We start from the raw sequence: 22,124 nt of genomic DNA, 5'->3' as shown, positions 1-22,124 counted from the left end.
GTACGAAGAACTTTCGGTTAAGGATACGGTACTAGAGTCTTTCGTTAAAACCGGTTTGATCTTGACAACGTATTATCGACAATCGTACCATCCTATTTCAAAATTAATCTTTTATAAAGTGTTCGTAGAACAAAGTTTAGTTTGTATAGTAGTAACACATTGATCATGTTTATATTTTTAAAATAAAATATACTAACGTAGACAATGAACGTTTTTATTTCGTAATTTTACGTGTGTTAAAATCAACAAATTCAAATAAATATTATTTCGTTTGGAAAGGGTAAAGTTAGTTTGTTTTGTTTAACGACATCAATGTTGGAGTATATTGACTTAAGAGGAAACGGGTGCATGTGAAAACCCCATATATAAACTTCGCTCAACACAGTCTATAACCCCAACGCCGATGAAATCCCTGCACGTGCGCCTTTTTTTAGCAAGGGATCGTTTATATGTACCATCCCACAGACAGGATATCACATACCAGTCATGGCGCACTGGCTGGAAGGAGCCCGCCGATGGGTGGGGATCGATTCTAGACCGACCGCGCATTTCCAAACCCCCCACCCCCCACCCATCTTTTTAGGTCTAAGTAATGAATAGAAATAACATATAGTCTTGATAAATGTTACGTATATCGAACACAAAACCCTTTTCCTCTATCCCTAGAGGGTTACATAATTAGTAACACCCCGTTACATGTAACGCGTATGCCAACCGCTGGCCACTGTCAAACGTTCAAGGCAAATCCCCCCACTCACCGACCCCTGGAAAGGCGTTGTACCATACCTCTATGGATATAAATATGTTTTGGAGATATGAGATGACCTCTCAATCAAGACAGTTAAATTTAATCAAAATCACGTGAGAAGATCAGCGCCTACGCAATATCACGTAAAGTCCCAGTTCTACTGGTGTCGCGCTAAATGAAGAAAAACAAAACTGGCCATTGCGTTTGTAGTTGACCTAGATAATGTAGATAAGCGAGCGTTGCGAAACTATAGCGATGTGGTGGACCTTTCATGCACCAAACAGAACTGGATCTTCCATTCTAAATGCTTAAATAATAAAAATATCCCAGGGACTGCAGCTTTAACCACATTCCACTTGAGCTAGTGCTATCAGTAACAACCAAAGAACTAATTAAAAAATATTCGTATACATTATAATTTTCGAAGTTTTGGCACGTGTCAGGTTGCTTTTAAAATAAAAGTGGAAGATATTTTCATTCTTAGCTTATAACTAGGTAAAATGTAATGCAGCCCAGCCTATTGTCTTTACAATTACCTCTCAACAAAATTGATTATGTTAACGTAGTGATCGAATTTGAATGATTGAAATTGTCATGTATTAGTTAATTAGAAAATAAGTTCTGCAAGTGAACCTGAGAGAATAATTTGCGACCATTAAAACTGTGTTTACTGTAGTTTAGTTGAGTACAGTTAATAACACAGCTGTAGTTTAGTTGAGTACAGTTGATAACACAGCTGTGATACCTGACATGCTGAATCTGTGCCTCGTGTCACTGTCAATAGTTCCATTCAAGTACGATAACTCTGCCCCTTTCTCGAGAAGATAACGGAGTGCACTCTCCGTTTCTGCCCACGTGGTCTCGGCGAGTATTCGCGTCTTCTTGTCTTCCTGTAATGTAGACACCACACTAATGGATTATAGATACAACACTAATGGATTATAGACACCACACTACATGGATTATAGATACCACACTAATGGATTATAGATACCACACTAATGGATTATAGACACCACACTACATGGATTATAGACACCACACTACATAGCTTATAGACACCACACTACATGGATTATAGACACCACACTACATGGATTATAGACACCACACTAATGGATTATAGATACCACACTAATGGATTATAGACACCACACTACATGGATTATCGACACCACACTAATGGATTATAGATACCACACTAATGGATTATAGACACCACACTACATGGATTATAGACACCACACTACATGGATTATAGACACCACACTACATGGATTATAGACACCACACTACATGGATTATAGACACCACACTACATGGATTATAGACACCACACTGATGGATTATAGACACCACACTACATGGATTATAGACACCACACTACATGGATTATAGACACCACACTGATGGATTATAGACAGTACACTACATGGATTATAGGCACCACACTGATGGATTATAGACACCACACTACATGGATTACAGACACCACACTACATGGATTATAGACACCACACTCTATGGATTATAGACACCACACTAACGGATTATAGGCACCACACTACATGCATTATAGACACCACATTAACGAATTATAGACACCACACTTATGGATTATAGACACCACACTAACAGATTATAGACGACCATATTACATGAATTATAGACACCACAATACATGGATTATAGACACCACACTAACGGATTATAGACACCACACTACATGGATCATAGACACCATACTACATGGATTATAGACACTACACACTAACGGATTATAGACACCAAACTACATGGATTATAGACACCACACTAATGGATTATAGACACCACACTACATGGATTATAGACACCACAATACATGGATTATAGACACCACACTAATGGATTATAGACACCACACTAATGGATTATAGACACCACACTAATGGATTATAGACACCACACTAACGGATTATAGACACCACACTACATGGATTATAGACACCACACTAATGGATTATAGACACCACACTAACGGATTATAGACACCACACTACATGGATTATAGACACCACACTACATGGATTATAGACACCACACTACATGGATTATAGACACCACACTAACGGATTATAGACACCACACTACATGGATTATAGACACCACACTAACGGATTATAGACACCACACTACATGGATTATAGACACACCACACTACATGGATTATACACTACATGGATTATAGACACCACACTAATGGATTATAGACACCACACCAACGGATACATGGATTATAGACACCACACTACATGGATTATAGACACCACACTACATGGATTATAGACACCACACACATGGATTATAGACACACTAACGGATTATAGACACCACACTAATGGGATATATAGACACCACACTAATGGATTATAGACACCACACTACATGGATTATAGACACCACACTAACGGATTATAGACACCACACTACATGGATTATACACACGACACTAATGGATTATAGATACCACACTAACGGATCATAGACACCACACTACATGGATTATAGACACACACTACATGGATTATAGATACCACACATGGATTATAGACACCACACTACATGGATTATAGACACCACACTAACGGATCATAGACACCACACTACATGGATTATAGACACCACACTAACGGATTATAGACACCACACTACATGGATTATACACACGACACTAGACACCACACTAACATGGATTATAGATACCACACTATCATAGACACCACACTACACGGATTATAGACACCACACTACATGGATTATAGACACCACACTACATAGATTATAGACACCACACTAACGGATCATAGACACCACACTACATGGATTATAGACACCACAATACATTGATTATAGACACCACACTAACGGATTATAGACACCACACTACATGTATTATAGACACCACATTAACGAATTTTAGACACCACTCTACATGGATTGTATTCACTTTACTACATAGATTGTATACATCACACTGATGGATTATAGACACCACACTACACGGATTATAGACACCACACTACACGGATTATAGACACCACACTACATGGATTATAGACACCACACTACATAGATTATAGACACCACACTAACGGATCATAGACACCACACTACATGGATTATAGACACCACACTACATGGATTATAGACACTATACTACATAGATTGTATACATCACACTGATGGATTATAGACACCACACTACACGTATTATAGACACCACACTACACGGATTATAGACACCACACTACATGGATTATAGACACCACACTACATGGATTATAGATACCACACTACATGGATTATAGATACCACACTACATGGATTATAGATACCACACTACACGGATTATAGACACCACACTACACGGATTATAGACACCACACTACACGGATTATAGATACCACACTACATGGATTATAGACACCACACTACATAGATTATAGACACCACACTACATAGATTATAGACACCACACTACATGGATTATAGACACCACACTACATGGATTATAGACACTATACTACATAGATTGTATACATCACACTGATGGATTATAGACACCACACTACACGGATTATAGACACCACACTACACGGATTATAGATACCACACTACATGGATTATAGACACCACACTACATGGATTATAGACACCACACTACATAGATTATAGACACCACACTACATGGATTATAGACACCACACTACATGGATTATAGACACCACACTACATGGATTATAGACACTATACTACATAGATTGTATACATCACACTGATGGATTATAGACACCACACTACATGGATTATAGACACTATACTACATAGATTGTATACATCACACTGATGGATTATAGACACCACACTACACGGATTATAGACACCACACTACATGGATTATAGACACCACACTACATGGATTATAGACACTATACTACATAGATTGTATACATCACACTGATGGATTATAGACACCACACTACGCAGATTATATATATATCACACTGATGGATTATAGACACCACACTACATGTATAATAATATATAGGCTAAGTAACACTTGTTAATATGACATATGTCAGTACAATAATGAGACGTACACTGCAGACGTCTGGTATCATCTCTGTGACGTGTTTCCGCACGTAGACTGGCGGCAGATTGTTATCGTCTCGCACGAACCAGTCGTCAAGTAGACCAGCGTTGCGCGTGTCTCGGCCCCGGTTTTGCTGTAGAGACACGCGCATAGCCTCGAATTCATCTGACACAATGGAATCCGGAAGAGGGGATTGGCCATACTTCTGAGAAATAAATATCTGTGGAAACAATTATTGTCAGTAATAATAAAGTGAAAAATCTCTACAGCATGAGGTGACACAACGCATTTTGTATAGACTAATATAAAATATTGTTTGCAATATGGAAATGAATCATAAATCGTCACCAGTATCTACTTATAGATGCACGATAAATAAAATGTGTTAACAACATTTATAATTTCACTTTAAAATTTAGTGTTAATATGTGGGAAACACGTACATATGACAGGTGTACGACAGTTTACTGTGTTTGTGTTAATGTGTTTAGAACGCTGGTATATATGACAGGTGTACGACATTTACTGTGTTTGTGTTAATGTGTTTAGAACACAAGTATATACGACGGGTGTACGACAGTTTGTAGTGTGTTCTGGTTTCTCACCACGAGGCTCGGCCCGACACCCTCCTCCAGACACCTGTGAATCTCCTTCCCGCGGAACACGTGCAGGTCCGCATCATGTCGCACCTCATCGGGTGGGTGGCCCCAACCCAGGTCGATAACCTGAAATCAGAACAGTGACAGTCTGTAACAGTGACATATCGGTAACAGTTACAGTCTGTAACAGGTACAGTCCGGTAACAGTCACAGTCCCTAACAGTCACAGTCCGTAACAGTCACAATCTGTAACAGTCACAGAGTCTGGTAACAGTGACAGTCCGTAACAGTGACAGTCCGGTAACAGTCACAGTTCGGTAACAGTCACAGTTCGGTAACAGTGACAGTTCGTAACAGTGACAGTTCGGTAACAATCACAGTTCGGTAACAGTCACAGTCCGTAACAGTCACAGTTCGGAAACAGTCACAGTTCGGTAACAGTCACAGTTTGGTAACAGTCACAGTCCGTAACAGTCACAGTCCGGTAACAGTCACAGTTCATAACAGTCACAGTGCGTAACAGTTACAGTCCGGTAACAGCCACAGTCCGTAACAGTCACAGTTCATAACAGTCACAGCTCGGTAATAGTCACAGTCCATAACAGTCACAGTCCGGTAACAGTCACAGTTCACAACAGTCACAGTGCGTAACAGTTACAGTCCGGCAACAGTCACAGTCCGGTAACAGTCACAGTCCGTAATAGTCACAGTTCGGTAACAGTCACAGTTCAGTAACAGTCACAGTTCGGTAACAGTCACAGTCCGGTAACAGTGAAAGTCCATAATAGTCACAGTCCGGTAACAGTCACAGTTCAGTAACAGTCACAGTTCGGTAACATTGACAGTCCATAATAGTCACAGTCCGGTAACAGTCACAGTCCGTAACGGTCACAGTTCGGTAACAGTCACAGTTCGGTACATTGACAGTCCATAATAGTCACAGTCCGGTAACAGTCACAGTCCGTAACAGTCACAGTTCGGTAACAGTCACAGTTCGTAACAGTCACAGTTCGGTAACAGTCACAGTTCGTAACAGTCACAGTTCGGAAACAGTCACAGTTCGGTAACAGTCACAGTTTGGTAACAGTCACAGTCCGTAACAGTCACAGTCCGGTAACAGTCACAGTTCATAACAGTCACAGTGCGTAACAGTTACAGTCCGGTAACAGTCACAGTCCGTAACAGTCACAGTTCATAACAGTCACAGCTCGGTAATAGTCACAGTCCATAACAGTCACAGTCCGGTAACAGTCACAGTGCGTAACAGTTACAGTCCGGTAACAGTCACAGTCCGGTAACAGTCACAGTCCGTATTAGTCACAGTTCGGTAACAGTCACAGTTCAGTAACAGTCACAGTTCGGTAACAGTCACAGTCCGGTAACAGTGACAGTCCATAATAGTCACAGTCCGGTAACAGTCACAGTTCAGTAACAGTCACAGTTCGTTAACACTGACAGTCCACAATAGTCACAGTCCGGTAACAGTCACAGTCCGTAACGGTCACAGTTCGGTAACAGTCACAGTTCGGTACATTGACAGTCCATAATAGTCACAGTCCGGTAACAGTCACAGTCCGTAACAGTCACAGTTCGGTAACAGTCACAGTTCGTAACAGTCACAGTTCGGTAACAGTCACAGTTCGTAACAGTCACAGTTCGGTAACAGTCACATTTAGCTAACAGTCACAGTTCGGTAACAGTCACAGTTCGTAACAGTCACAGTTCGGTAACAGTCACAGTTCGGTAACAAGTGAGGTAACAGTCACAGTTTGGTAACAAGTCAGGTAACAGTCACAGTTCGGTAACAGTCACAGTCCGGTAACAGTCACAGTTCAATAACAGTCACAGTTCAGTAACAGTCACAGTTCGGTAACAGTCACAGTTCGGTAACAAGTCAGATAACAGTCACAGTTCGGTAACAAGTCAGGTAACAGTCACAGTTCGTAACAGTCACAGTTCGGTAACAGTCACAGCTCGGTAACAGTCACAGTCCGGTAACAGTGACAGTCCATAATAGTCACAGTCCGGTAACAGTCACATTTCGGTAACAGTCACAGTTCGGTAACAGTCACAGTTCGGAAACAAGTCACAGTTCGGTAACAGTCACAATCCGGTAACAGTCACAGTTCGAAACAGTCACAGCCCGGTAGCAGTGACAGTCCGGTAACAGTGACAGTTCGGTAACAAGTCAGGTAACAGTCACTGTTTGGTAACAAGTCAGGTAACAGTCACAGTTCGGTAACAGTCACAGTCCGGTAACAGTCACAGTTCGATAACAGTCACAGTTCGGTAACAGTCACAGTCCGGTAACAGTCACAGTTCGTAACAGTCACAGTTCGGTAACAAGTCAGATAACAGTCACAGTTCGGTAACAAGTCAGGTAACAGTCACAGTTCGGTAACAGTCACAGTTCGGTAACAGTCACAGTTCGTAACAGTCACAGTTCGGTAACAAGTCCGGTAACAGTCACAGTTCGGTAACGGTCACAGTTCGGTAACAGTCACAGTCCGGTAACAGTCACAGTTCGGTAACAGTCACAGTCCGGTAACAGTCACAGTTCAGTAACAGTGACAGTCCGGTAAAAGTGACAGTTCGGTAACAGTCACAGTCCGGTAACAGTCACAGTTCGGTAACAGTCACAACTCGGTAACAGTCACAGTCCGGTAACAGTGACAGTCCATAATAGTCACAGTCCGGTAACAGTCACATCTCGGTAACAGTCACAGTTCGGTAACAGTCACAGTTCGGAAACAAGTCACAGTTCGGTAACAGTCACAGTCCGGTAACAGTCACAGTTCGAAACAGTCACAGTCCGGTAACAGTCACAGTTCGAAACAGTCACAGTCCGGTAACAGTCACAGTTCGAAACAGTCACAGTCCGGTAACAGTCACAGTTCGAAACAGTCACAGTCCGGTAACAGTCACAGTTCGAAACAGTCACAGTCCGGTAACAGTCACAGTTCGAAACAGTCACAGTCCGGTAACAGTCACAGTCCGGTCACAGTCACAGTTCGAAACAGTCACAGTCCGGTAACAGTGACAGTCCGTAACAGAACAATCGACCGACTTCGTCAACAACAAAAGTAAGCTTTAAACCCAGAACAGTGAAAACATCAAAATAATAATGAAAATGAAATGTTAAAAAAAAAACCCGAACATCCATTTTTCGTTTTACGTAGTGAATTTGGATGCTTCCTAAAATTCAATGCAAGAAGAAAGATCTGATGTGTAAATACTTAGACTCAAATTGTTAACTTTTCAAGTTTTCTCTTTTGTTGAGCAGTATTATTTCTACTCGAGCATTTCATTTCTACATATCACTACTTAGAACTAGTGTATAGGATTTTACTTTTTTATTATTTTACACAACACAGCGTCATACTCAGAAATAGTGTACAAGATTAAATAGCGTGCGTCAATAGTTTCTTTTAATATAACAATTCTATCAAAAATTCACGCATGGTAGGTCCTAGGCAGGCTTTTGTTCATGATATTTTGTAACATTATGGACTGACTTTTGGGGACAATGGTGTACAGTAGACGAGATGGCCTGTGTGAATCGGTTCTAGCCAGATGGGCTCATGTTGGGAAACAAAAAGCAGTGATGTAAATATTCTGAATTTCGGAGTGAAAATAAATGAAGATAAAACACATATTGTTAGTGCCAATGTGAACACGTTCTATTAGCAGTCTTGATTTGAATCTTTGCAAGTAACCTTTATTCAATATCAGATGTCTGTGTAGTAAACCACAACTAAACGACTAATTCAAGTGAACGTGTTTGAGACCTGAAACTCGAGCTGGTATCTGTGTAGTAAACCACAGCTAAATGACTGATTCAAAAGAACGTGTGTGAGACCTGAAACTCGAGCTGGTATCTGTGTAGTAAACCACAGCTAAATGATTGATTCAAAAGAACGTGTGTGAGACCTGAAACTCGAGCTGATATCTGTGTAGTAAACCACAGCTAAATGACTCATTCAAAAGAACGTGTGTGAGACCTGAAACTCGAGTTGGTATCTGTGTAGTAAACCACAGCTAAATGATTGATTCAAAAGAACGTGTGTGAGACCTGAAACTCGAGCTGATATCTGTGTAGTAAACCACAGCTAAATGACTGATTCAAAAGAACATATGTGAGACCTGAAACTCAGGTTGGTATCTTGTGTACTAAACCACAGCTAAATGACTGATTCAAAAGAACGTGTGTGAGACCTGAAACTCGAGATGGTATCTGTGTAGTAAACCACAGCTAAATGATTGATTCAAAAGAAAGTGTGTGAGACCTCAAACTCGAGCTGGTATCTGTGTAGTAAACCACAGCTAAATGACTCATTCAAAAGAACGTGTGTGAGACCTGAAACTCGAGTTGGTATCTGTGTAGTAAACCACAGCTAAATGATTGATTCAAAAGAACGTGTGTGAGACCTGAAACTCGAGATATCTGGTATAAACATATGTGAGACCACAGTATCTGTGTAGTAAATGTGAGACCTGAAACTCAGGTTGGTATCTTGTGTACTAAACCACAGCTAAATGACTGATTCAAAAGAACGTGTGTGAGACCTGAAACTCGAGCTGGTATCTGTGTAGTAAACCACAGCTAAAAGTGTGTGAGACCTCAAACTGATTCAAAAGAACGTGTGTGTGAGACCTGAAACTCGAGCTGGTATCTGTGTAGTAAACCACAGCTAAACGATTGATTCAAAAGAACGTGTGTGTGACCTGAAACTCGAGTTGGTATCTGTGTAGTAAACCACAGCTAAATGACTGATTCAAAAGAACGTGTGTGAGACCTGAAACTCGAGTTGGTATCTGTGTAGTAAACAACAGCTAAATGACTGATTCAAAAGAACGTGTGTCAGACCTGAAACTCGAGCTGGTATCTGTTTTTGCAGAACTCTCTCAGACAAGGGTAGGCTTCACTCAGCAGCATGTTGCGCTCGGCTAGCGTGTCTGGAATACCAAAACATCAACACACATCAATCCAGTTGTATACTTACAGTAGATAAATAATCGTATTGTACAGTGCACTTATATTAATACAAAACATCAACACACATCAACACAGTTATATACTTACAGTAGATAAGTAATTATAGTGTACAGTGTACTTATATTAATACCAAAACATCAACACACATCAGTACTGTTATACACTTACAGTAGATAAATAATCATATTGTACAGCGTACATTTAGACACCATTGTGAAAAATACCAAAACATCAGTCTAGATCAGTACAGCGATAAACTTGCATCAGTAGATAAATAATCGTATTGTACAGTGTACTAATATTAATAGTAAGTCTCCACAGTGGAATACCAAAACATCAGCCTAGATCAGTACAGTTATATACTTACATCAGTAGATAAATAATCGTATTGTACAGTGTACTAATATTAATAGTAAGACTCCACAGTGGAATACCAAAACATCAGCCTAGATCAGTACAGTTATATACTTACATCAGTAGATAAATAATCGTATTGTACAGTGTTCTAATATTAATAGTAAGACTCCACAGTGGAATACCAAAACATCAGCTTAGATCAGTACAGTTATATACTTACATCAGTAGATAAATAATCGTATTGTACAGTGTACTAATATTAATAGTAAGACTCCACAGTGGAATACCAGTAGATGAATATGAATCTGTATAACGATATATTACAACATAAGTGAATAAATAAAAATATTGTTATAGTGGAATAATAATAAGAAGAAGTAGAACTACCTTGTGAAATTATGTTTACATAATTGAATCATAAGTTATATATGAAATCATGTTTACATAATTGAATCATAAGTTATATTTGAAATCATGTTTACATAATTGAATCATAAGTTATATTTGAAATCATGTTTACACAATTGAATCATAAGTTATATTTGAAATCATGTTAGTAGTAGCCAGGCCTATAATTGAATCATAAATTATATTTGAAATCATGTTTACATAATTGAATCATAAGTTATATTTGAAATCATGTTTACACAATTGAATCATAAGTTATATTTGAAATCATGTTAGTAGTAGCCAGGCCTATAATTGAATCATAAGTTATATTTGAAATCATGTTTACATAATTGAATCATAAGTTATATTTGAAATCATGTTTACACAATTGAATCATAAGTTATATTTGAAATCATGTTAGTAGTAGCCAGGCCTATAATTGAATCATAAGTTATATTTGAATAATAGTTTTATTCAAAACCTTCAAAAGAATAAATGTATTAAGATTTTATGGCAATAAAATAAAACTTGTTTTATTATTATTATTTTACGGAGAAGAAGTAACATATGCAAGTCTACTACTATCTGGTTCATCAGGGTAGGCCATTAATTCTTAGTCAGTATTCGTGTTCTTTACGTAACACAAACATACCTAGGTTCCTGCTATCTCCTGGTACATGTACAACTGCGCCGGCTTCAATTATAATTTGACACAATCCCCTTTGTGTGGTTAATACCCGTTGTTTGGTTGTAGATACACACTGTTGTCTGCCTGACAAAATACCACGTGGTTGCTTCGACCGAGTCTAGCTATTGCTTGTGTTATGAAACCCTAGCACATGGATTTCTTACTCGAGATATGTCATTTAGATACATATCGATATATCGATACATTACTGGCAAGTACTTAGGTAGATCTAACGTCTTTAAAATGTTGACATTTTTAATATGGCCCAGGAAAATATATGTTTATAAGCCATTATATATATATAACTAGGGCTATACACGAGCGTGCGACGAGGACGCGTAGACAGCCATTAGGTGGGCTAATATTATTAACCAAATGTCTGGTAGCGCAGACTGGTACTCGACGTTACGAGAACATATTCAATATTATTCACTCATAACGCTGAGATTTTCAATCCCTAACAAGAGATTATGAGCAGGGTATGGGTTGCTAATGGCGACACTAGCAATAAGGTAAGAATTAGACGCCATTTAAGCGTGAAATCGGTAAAGAAAGGAAGCGATTCATTTACATATCTTTACACGAGGCGGTACACTGGGCGGCGAGCGAGGTAATTGTAAATGTTCTCTGTGTAGCCGTACACCAATTTTGTGTAGCCGTACACCCATATAGCGTAGTGATAACAGACACCCGCCGTCATTCCGCCAATGTTGTTGTTTATTGTCACTACCATTACCTGCTCATTTAGGTGAATATGATCGTGCAGTTGGGGCGAGTAAAACATGGTGTATACTGTCAGGTCAGGTCAGGTCATAGGGTTTTACGTGCACATTCCAATCTAATTAAAATTAGCTCCACTATTACATGTGGATCTAAAGACAGCCAGTTGGAGCTCATGTCCACCAATCAAAACCTTACTTGCAGAATCCTGCCAGTGATTTAAAACTAACAACACTGCGTAGTCTCCAATGTCCAGGTAACATTTCGTCTGTAAATAATAATTTAAATATTGACCAATCACACTTCGCCTTTTATAACGTTATTTGGGAGCATACAAATTCTAAAAATATCGGGCGAGTCTATTTTAGTGGCCGCAGTACAGCGAACCATACCAATACGAACGGGGTGGGTTATCAGTTTTCAATTTTACATTAAAAATTATTTATTTATTTATAAAATTTAAAAAAACTAAATCAGTCTTCAGTTTTACATTACAAATTATTTATTTTATAAAATAAAACATGTTTTAAGGCATTCGTAATTCACACGAAACATGTCGTATACCCTCAGGATAATTCGGAATGTTTTCAAATTATTTTTAAATCACTGGCAGGATTCTGCAAGTAAGGTTTTGATTGGTGGACATGAGCTCCAACTGGCTGTCTTTAGATCCACATGTAATAGTGGAGCTAATTTTAATTAGATTGGTGCACATTCAGAACAAGCTGTTGTAGCGCACGCCTGTCGATGACAGGAAAGGTGGGGGTAGGGGAGAGGAGGGACCGCCTGCCCTGGCAGGTGCAAGGGAGCACCAGCAGCCCGATCAAATCGGTAGCAGGCGGGTAGGGGTGGTGGTGGTGCTATGGAATTTGAATGGAGCAGTTAAATGCCAGACAAAAGGGTGCGCAATTTTGACTTTTGACTGAGGGAATTTAGCGCTATTTTGAACGGTCGGTCGAAAGGTAAATGGCCGAGCTAATATAGGTTTTGATATTAGTGAATCGAGAGTAGCTCGTTAATTTTAGACCTCTACGATGCTGAGTGTAGAACTGAGTTATTTATATGAAGACATGGGACATACACAGCCCACGACGTATGGATGTGGTGAAGTGGTATATTTTAGCTAATGTTAAAGTTTGTTTTGTTTAACGACACGACTAAAGCACATTGATTAATTAATCATCGGCTATTACATGTCAAACACTTGGTACTTCCGACACAATCATCAGAAGAAACCCGTTAATTTTTTCCTAATGTAGTAAGGGATTTTTTATATGCACTTTCCCACAGACAGGAAAGCACATACCACGGCCTTTGGTCAGTTGTGGTGCATTGGTTGGAACGATGGTATAATTTAGAGTTTAATTTCTGTACGTCAAAACGCAATGGACATGCACATAAAACTGTGATATGGCTACACTTGTAAAGCACGTTTTGACCGCTTACGGAATCTGGCATCACTGTTTTAGTGAATTTGCGACATGGTTGTGGAGTTATAATGGAGATTTGTCGCGAAATATATTTGAAATTATAAAACACTCGTTCACCTATCAGTGCTTTACAAACAAACAAAAAGCAACCGAAATTGCTGAACATATTGACTTGAGGTCTCACTACACAGATGCCATCTGTCATTGAAAGCCATATTATATTGTCAACATCAAATGCAGAATGCTGATAGAACGGATTCTTGTTGGTACATACATACCTGAGTGGTTTTTCTATATATTCCTATCTGAATGTAGTGTCCGTCCACACAGGTGGTGCAGGAACCGATTCACGTCGGCCACCTGTTCCGCTGTATAGCCATGTTTCACAAAGTTAATGCACACTATTACAAAATAACATGGGGGAAATATAGCCAGAGGGCTTACCATTGAAAAATACATAATGTTTTAATTTTCTCCAATTACTAGACGTGAAAATGTGAACCACAACGTGTCACAATTAGGAACTATCGTGGGACGTGGTGAAAGAAAACAGTGTGGTGAGACCCATGACTTGAAAACGACGTGGAACTGTTTTCCTTACGGATATCTGTTCATTGCAATTTGATGTATCACAATTTTATTTTGGGGTCACCCACACTGGGGGGGGGGGGGGGGGGCAAGCACACTGTATAGGGCGACAGGAAATTAGAAATGGTGATGGGGCATGTTTGGAAACATCTATTGTAGTCTGTTGACAACATGTTATCTGATTTTGAGAGGGCCTGCACGTGGTATTGAAATAGTGTCTGTCTGTCTGTCTGTTTGATATTGTAAGAAAACAGTCTAGGACAGTTGGAGAGCCCCCTGAACACGTAATGTGACAGCGATAAAGTATTGTAACCTATATCAGAGATCTGGGACAAACTGACAGCGACACTGTGAAGCTTATCTCCGTTCGTTATTTGTGACGATCGCGTTAACCCCGTGTAAACCACGTGTATAAGATCACCGCTCTTAACAGTCGCGTGCGCGGTGCAGTGTGCGGATGGTGGGGAGGTGGGGGGTAGGGGGGGGGGGGGGGGGGGGGGTAGACTAACGAGCGAAGTTTGTAGGTGGGGAGGGTCATGCTACCCTGGATTTTGTTTTTCAAGAAAATTCACTTGGAGCGTAGTAGGGGGAGGTCGACGTCACACAGTTGTCCTGACTAAAATTTATTGTCAAGAATCAAGAATCACCAGCTGTGAATCATCCTGTTTTATTTTTGTGTGTGTTCAACCCAGGGATTCGAACCCGCAGCTCACTGAACTTGTCTAACTTTAAAACGTACAACGCTTACGCCGACGAGGCCATATAATTGCATCGTCGAACGAACAAGTAATGTAAGCCTTGTAAGCCTAATACTGGTGATATTTGTGATAGTAATGTATCGAGGCGGAATACAAGGAAGACTGCTGAATAACGGGAAATCATCAGTTACACGCTAAGCACGTCTAACACTCTTATAGCCAGCCATGCACTGCTGACAATTCACTGGCCGAATCGTTCAGGTTAGCTTTGAAAGGACCCTCTCAGTTTGGGCTGTGGTAAATACGCTTTACCATTTTAACCAATTCATTCATTAAAAAATATAAAATGGTAGTTACTTTGGCAATTACGATACAAATTTTACTGAATAATGGATTAAGTTGAAGAATGAACTAAATCTACACTTCCTCGTAGGTTCTCCACTACATGAGGTCTATGTCCCCTCAGGGCTTGGGTTAGGGTAAGCTAAGGGAATATAGACATGATCCCAATCACAGCCCAACATATAACATTACATGTATAAATTAGTGAATCAAAATACTTTGGGTTGAAATTACCCCCCAACATATTACATTACATGTATAAATTAATGAAAACAAATACTGTGGATTGAAATTATCCCCCAACATACAATTTTGCGTATATGTATAAATGTATAAATTATTGAATCAAAATACTCTGGGTTGAATTTATGCCCCAACATATCACATTACATGTATAAATTAGTGAATCAAAATACTCTGGGTTGAAATTATTCCACAACATATTACATTACATGTATCAATTAGTTAATCAAAATATTCTGGGTTGAAATTACCCCCAACATATCACATTACATGTATAAATTAGTGAATCAAAATACTCTGGGTTGAAATTACCCCCCAACATATTGCATTATATGTATAAATTAGTGAATCAAAATACTCTGGGTTGAAATTATTCCCCAGCATATCACATTACATGTCTAAATTATTGAATCAAAATACTCTGGGTTGAAATTACCCCCCAACATATCAAAATTACATGTATAAATTAGTGAATCAAAATACTCTGGGTTGAAATTACCCTCCAACATATAACATTACGTGTATAAATTAGTGAATCAAAATACTCTGGGTTGAAATTACCCCATGTCTAAATTATTGAATCAAAATACTCTGGTTGAAATTACCCCCCCATATCAAAACGTACCCTCCAACATATAACATTACGTGTATAAATTAGTGAATCATTATATGTATAAATTAGTGAATCAAAATACTCTGGGTTGAATTATTACCCCCCAACATATTACGTTAAATTAGTGAATCAAAATATAGTGAATCAAAATACTCTGGGTTGAAATTACCCTCCAACATATAACATTACGTGTATAAATTAGTGAATCAAAATACTCTGGGTTGAAATTACCCACCACATATTGCATTATATCATAAATTAGTGAATCAAAATACTCTGGGTTGAAATTATTCCCCAACATATGACATTACATGTATCAATTAGTTAATCAAATATTCTGAGTTGAAATTACCCCCATCATATCACATTACTGGGTTGAATCAAAATACTCTGGGTTGAAATTACCCCCCAACATATTACATTACATGTATAAATTAGTGAATCAAAATACTCTGGGTTGAAATTACCCTCCAACATATAACATTACGTGTATAAATTAGTGAATCAAAATACTCTGGGTTGAAATTACCCACCAACATATTGCATTATATGTATAAATTAGTGAATCAAAATACTCTGGGTTGAAATTATTCCCCAACATATGACATTACATGTATCAATTAGTTAATCAAAATATTCTGAGTTGAAATTACCCCCATCATATCACATTACATGTATAAATTAGTGAATCAAAATACTCTGGGTTGAAATTACCCCCAACATATTACATTACATGTATAAATTAGTGAATCAAAATACTCTGGGTTGAAATTATTCCCCAGCATATCACATTACATGTCTAAATTATTGAATCAAAATACTCTGGGTTGAAATTACCCCCCAACATATCAAAATTACATGTATAAATTAGTGAATCAAAATACTCTGGGTTGAAATTACCCTCCAACATATAACATTACGTGTATAAATTAGTGAATCAAAATAATCGGGGTTGAAATTATTCCCCAACATATTACATTACATGTATAAATTAATGAAAACAAATACTGTGGATTGAAATTATCCCCCAACATACAATTTTGCGTTGTTTGAGCCAAACCTCAAATTGTGAAATTTATATGCACGTCACGCATTATTTTTCAAGTTTTGAGTGTTTGTTCGCAATATTAACATGCGTGAATGACACGAGATCCCAAAGGAACCGAGATCTGAATTCGGAGGCATGCTCCCATGACATGGGTTTTATTGCAATAAATATGGTCACAGGCGCGTGTTCGGGGCAATTTAGTGGATACGTTAGAACAAGAAAAACATCATTAAAAAGGGCTCTCCAAACGGAGTATGCGGTCTATTACCTTTCTGTAGCACCCTGTCTCATAGCTTGTTCTATTGCACTACACATTTTGTTCTACAATTGTTCTACTGTTCTACAGATGTTCTACTGTTGTGCACTTGTTCTAGTGGAGGCGGGACGTAGCCCAGAGGTACAGCACTCATCTGGTGCGCGATTGGTCTACGATCGACCCCCGTCGGCGACCCATTGGTCTATTTTTCGTTCCAGACAGTGCATCACGACTGGTATATCAAAGGTCGTAGTATGTGCCATCCTGTCTATGGGATGGTACACATAAAACATCCCTTGCTATTAATGGAAAATGTAGCGGGTTTCCTCTCGACTATATGTCAAAATTACCAAATGTTTGACATCCAATAGCCGACTAATAACTCAATATGTTCTAGTGGTGTCGTTACACAAAACATACTTTATCTTTGTTCTACTGTTCTACAGGCGTTCTACAGGTGTTCAGTTGTTTTATAGATGTGTTATTTTTCTACAGTTCTACAGATATTCCACGTATTCTGCAGACACTCTGTTGGTCAGGGCTTTTCCACCACATTGGTTGTAGCAGTGGTTGTATATCAGTTACTATGGTGACAATAGTGCAATTCGTTGTAGTGGTGCTTAGTTGTGCTAGCAGGCCATAGGAGCAATATCTGGAGTGGAGGACACAATCTTTAGTGTGTGGGACACAGTCTTTAATGGGGAGAGGGGCACAAGACAGATTTCGTTCCCTCCCCCTCCCCCTCCCCCTCCCCCGCGGTTCTTATTGGTTTGGTCGAGGTCATCGTTGTAACATGGCCAATGTAGTGGTGGCAGTATTTAGTTGTTGTGATGATAATATTGGAAAATACAGTAGCGGTCGTTTGTATCTTATTATTTTATCTTCCGTGTTCTGGATTAAAATGTCATCAGATTGCTGTGTTTGAAATCTAATTAGTATCATAGAAACTGGGCTCACCTCTATCAAGATTCACACCCGCCCCAAGCTGCCCCTTGTGAAATATTCGTTTCACGTAGACGGTCGACCAGACCTCACTTGAACAACATATTGTTGGGTAATAATCCGTAGGTTCCCTTCATGCGTGGAGGGAGGTGGCAATGTAGGGGTATGGGGGATACACGTTAAAATGTTGTGCTTAATACCATAAAGATTTATTTAAACATTAGGTTTATAGCGATAATGTATTGTGATTTGGGCATATTTCATAATAAACCTATTATTTATTATTATTATTATTATTATTATTAATTGTTGTTGTTGTTATTATTGTTGTTGTTGTTGTCGTTGTTTTTGTTGTGTTTATTGTTTCTATTATTATTATTATTATTATTGTTGTTGTTGTTGTTGTTGTTGTTTTATTATTGTCACATTCTCCCACCTCCCCTGAGTTTCATACTAGTTCATAATCTAAAATGTATTTCAGTCTTCTTTTTTCTAAAAATTTATAGAATGAACGAATGAATGAATGAATAATATAATATAATAAATTAATTAATTAATTAATAGATAAATAACTTACCACTGCCAGCGGAGCTGAGATACACTTTGACAACTTTGGCGGGAACGACGGGAAAATCGTCTGCTGAAAACTGACCCGCCAAAATCTTTCTGCTCATGGAATCCAATATATCCGACATTTCTGCCCAATTTGTACGTCTCTAAGTTCGTTGTAGAAAGCGTAACATTGTAAAGGAAGTGTCTGTGTTTAGCGGCAATCCTCCAAGCTCCAGTGCGGGTTTCTAATCTCTGGAGTGTGTTGATATTGCGATAGAGGGGACACTTGAGGTTGTCGCGCTCCCCATTGTAGGGGGACTTGATTGAACGCGGTGAAGTTGGAGGGACGCGACTGGGTTGCTAAGGACGGGAGTGGACGTGTTTGTGCCGCTAACTTAAGCTCTAATCACCGCCACAGACCCCGCCGATCAAGCCGTAAGGTTGGAATCTATACCCTCGCATTGAAGCTTTCAAAACATTTCTATTGATTGTGATATCGATCCGCGCAATTGAACACTCACGTCAGGCGAACGATTACTTATCCCATTAAACAGGCTTTGTCTACACGCACTTCGTACTTGGACACCGATAGCCAGTTTACCCGTTAGCCAACTCACGTATCGTTGTGTTACGAGCGAAATAACTAGCCTAATGAACAATGCACGGCGTTTACTACTACAAAGGAATTAATTGGCTGTGAAAAAAACAAAAGTGTTTATTCTTCCGTGTATTGTTCTTCAAGAAAGTATTAGTGTACAGACAGTTACTAGTGAACATGAAGTCGTGGACCCGTTGTCGACAACCCCAGACAAGGCTCAGTGGCCAGTACCTCCACGTTTAACAGTGTAAAACGCGCCGACACTTAGAATATGTTGTTCAATAAAACTAAACCTAAAAATAAAACTGTATAGGCCAAGAAGATATGTTTAGGCCGTCGTTTACCATATGTTAGTAAAGTGGCGACACATGCTAATAACACCACTGTTGCTACGCGTTTGTTACAAATGTCTGGATTAGTTAACAGGCATCGACTGACAGACATATACTTCCTGGAACTTCTGTAGTGAACTTTATCCTTACAGTCAATCTTAGTACTCATTTAACACGTGACAGTCACGTGCACTCCATCCGTACAGTGAAACTTGGTACTCGTTTAACACCTGAATTCAGCGGGCATGATCAAGTCAGTATTTCAAGGCAGCCGTTAATTGATTCAGTATGCCTTCATTGTATCAAAAAATAAGTATTCATATTGTTTCATCATTAACGTTGTATGAACAATCAATGACGTCAAGCATGTTGCTATACATGACGTCATAATAATACTAGTAGTAGTAGTAGTAGTAGTAGTAGTAGTAGTAGTACTAGTAGTAGTAGTAGTAGCAGTAGTAAAACAACAACAAAACAAGAGACCCATGAGGTATTAAAATAGCTATACACTCATGTCACCTTAGTCTGCGCTGCACAAAAGTCTGCGCACGTTATTTACGTTACATTTAGGAGATCACCTGTTTCCATTTTTGTCTTCGAGAGGTGATATCGTCTAATTGAGGTTGTATAGTCGGATGACCACCTCGCCGCTCGAGAAGAACAAAGAATGGAAACTGGTGATCTCCATTGTAAAATATCTTTTACCTTCTTTTATTTTATTTTCTGTAAATTATATATGTTTTATGTTTAATGTAATATAAATAGCGAACTATTTTCATTCATGAAATTCTCCGAACTTACTCTTCCACATTTTGTCAAACGTGTCTGTAACTGAATGACGTCAATCGATAGGAAGAGTCTATCATGGGGGTAACGAAATTGGAAGTAAATTTACAAAACTAGTTATATGAAAAATACTATCGTGTATTTGAACCAATTTTTATTTATATACACGCAAAAACAACAATAACAACAACAACACAATGCTTTAAACTTAAAGCAATACCAATAAACCACTTTTATTATGGAAGAACATAACAAAATTTCAAATACCCTGCAATATGGAAATGTAAACTTGTAAAAGTGTTTGTCTATCAACCAAATTTGGAATATATTCGGTTTTATTTATTGTGCTACGTTGTTTATTCATATTTGTTGTAATGATGGTTGTGAATTTCAACTCTACTGCCTGTCATGTTAAAGGCAGGTGTCATTTGAGAAATTGTGTTGATGTTGGGAGCGGTGTTTGTTGTAATATTCGTGTTTTGCAAGTTCTTTTGAAAACTTTTAGAGGCCATGATCGGGTAAATGGGGTCACTTGTCGCGTTTTTAATTTGGGGTTTATACGATGATTTTTCACTGCTAGGTGCACTTATGGGATCAATATTTTCATCAGTTTGTTGTGGAATTTTTTAATATTTGCGTTTTTGTTGGCAAAGCGTGAGTTATTGGTGTCGTCTGCTGTCAGTGACTGTGCATTCTTGATCAGCTGATTTCGCTCAACAGGACGATTGTTAGTTGAAATTCTGCAGAAAGCGTCGCTATATTGTCTGGAGAGTATTCTTCAGGGTCATTTCTGGTCCGAATATTTCTTCCAATTCACCCAAATTAAACGACTTCTACATGTACGTCATCCATATTTACAAACACTGACACTTCACTGCGCATGAATACACGTAAACAACGTTACAGTAGGTATAATGACTTTCGGAGGTGGTATATCGTAGAATGAACCACATGTAATCAGCCAATCAAAATGTTTGATTTCTTACTTGAAACAAGTGTTGGGGTATGTTTGTAAACAAACAAACAACTTTAATTTAATTCATAAAACAATTGTTCAAACAAC

General features: G+C 38.7%; 1 protein-coding gene across 1 annotated transcript in view; it reads right to left on the bottom strand.

The window, feature by feature from the left end:
* LOC121375044 (NACHT and WD repeat domain-containing protein 2-like) overlaps positions 1–20,613 on the bottom strand; it is a 34,712-nt gene extending 14,099 nt beyond the window's left edge. The window contains exons 1-5 of the mRNA XM_041502253.1: positions 19,371–20,613; positions 10,350–10,438; positions 5,489–5,608; positions 4,891–5,103; positions 1,494–1,638 (exon numbers count right to left, since the gene is read on the bottom strand). Coding sequence (XP_041358187.1) covers positions 1,494–1,638; positions 4,891–5,103; positions 5,489–5,608; positions 10,350–10,438; positions 19,371–19,488 — 685 coding nt within the window. The 5' untranslated portion in view covers positions 19,489–20,613. The remainder of the gene's footprint in view (positions 1–1,493; positions 1,639–4,890; positions 5,104–5,488; positions 5,609–10,349; positions 10,439–19,370) is intronic.
* Positions 20,614–22,124: the final 1,511 nt, after the last annotated feature.

This window comes from Gigantopelta aegis, chromosome 6 (assembly GCF_016097555.1).
Source record: "Gigantopelta aegis isolate Gae_Host chromosome 6, Gae_host_genome, whole genome shotgun sequence".
Classification (NCBI taxonomy): domain Eukaryota; kingdom Metazoa; phylum Mollusca; class Gastropoda; order Neomphalida; family Peltospiridae; genus Gigantopelta; species Gigantopelta aegis.
The sequence above is the reverse complement of the archived record's forward strand: the minus strand, read 5'-3'. Positions and strand labels throughout refer to the sequence as shown.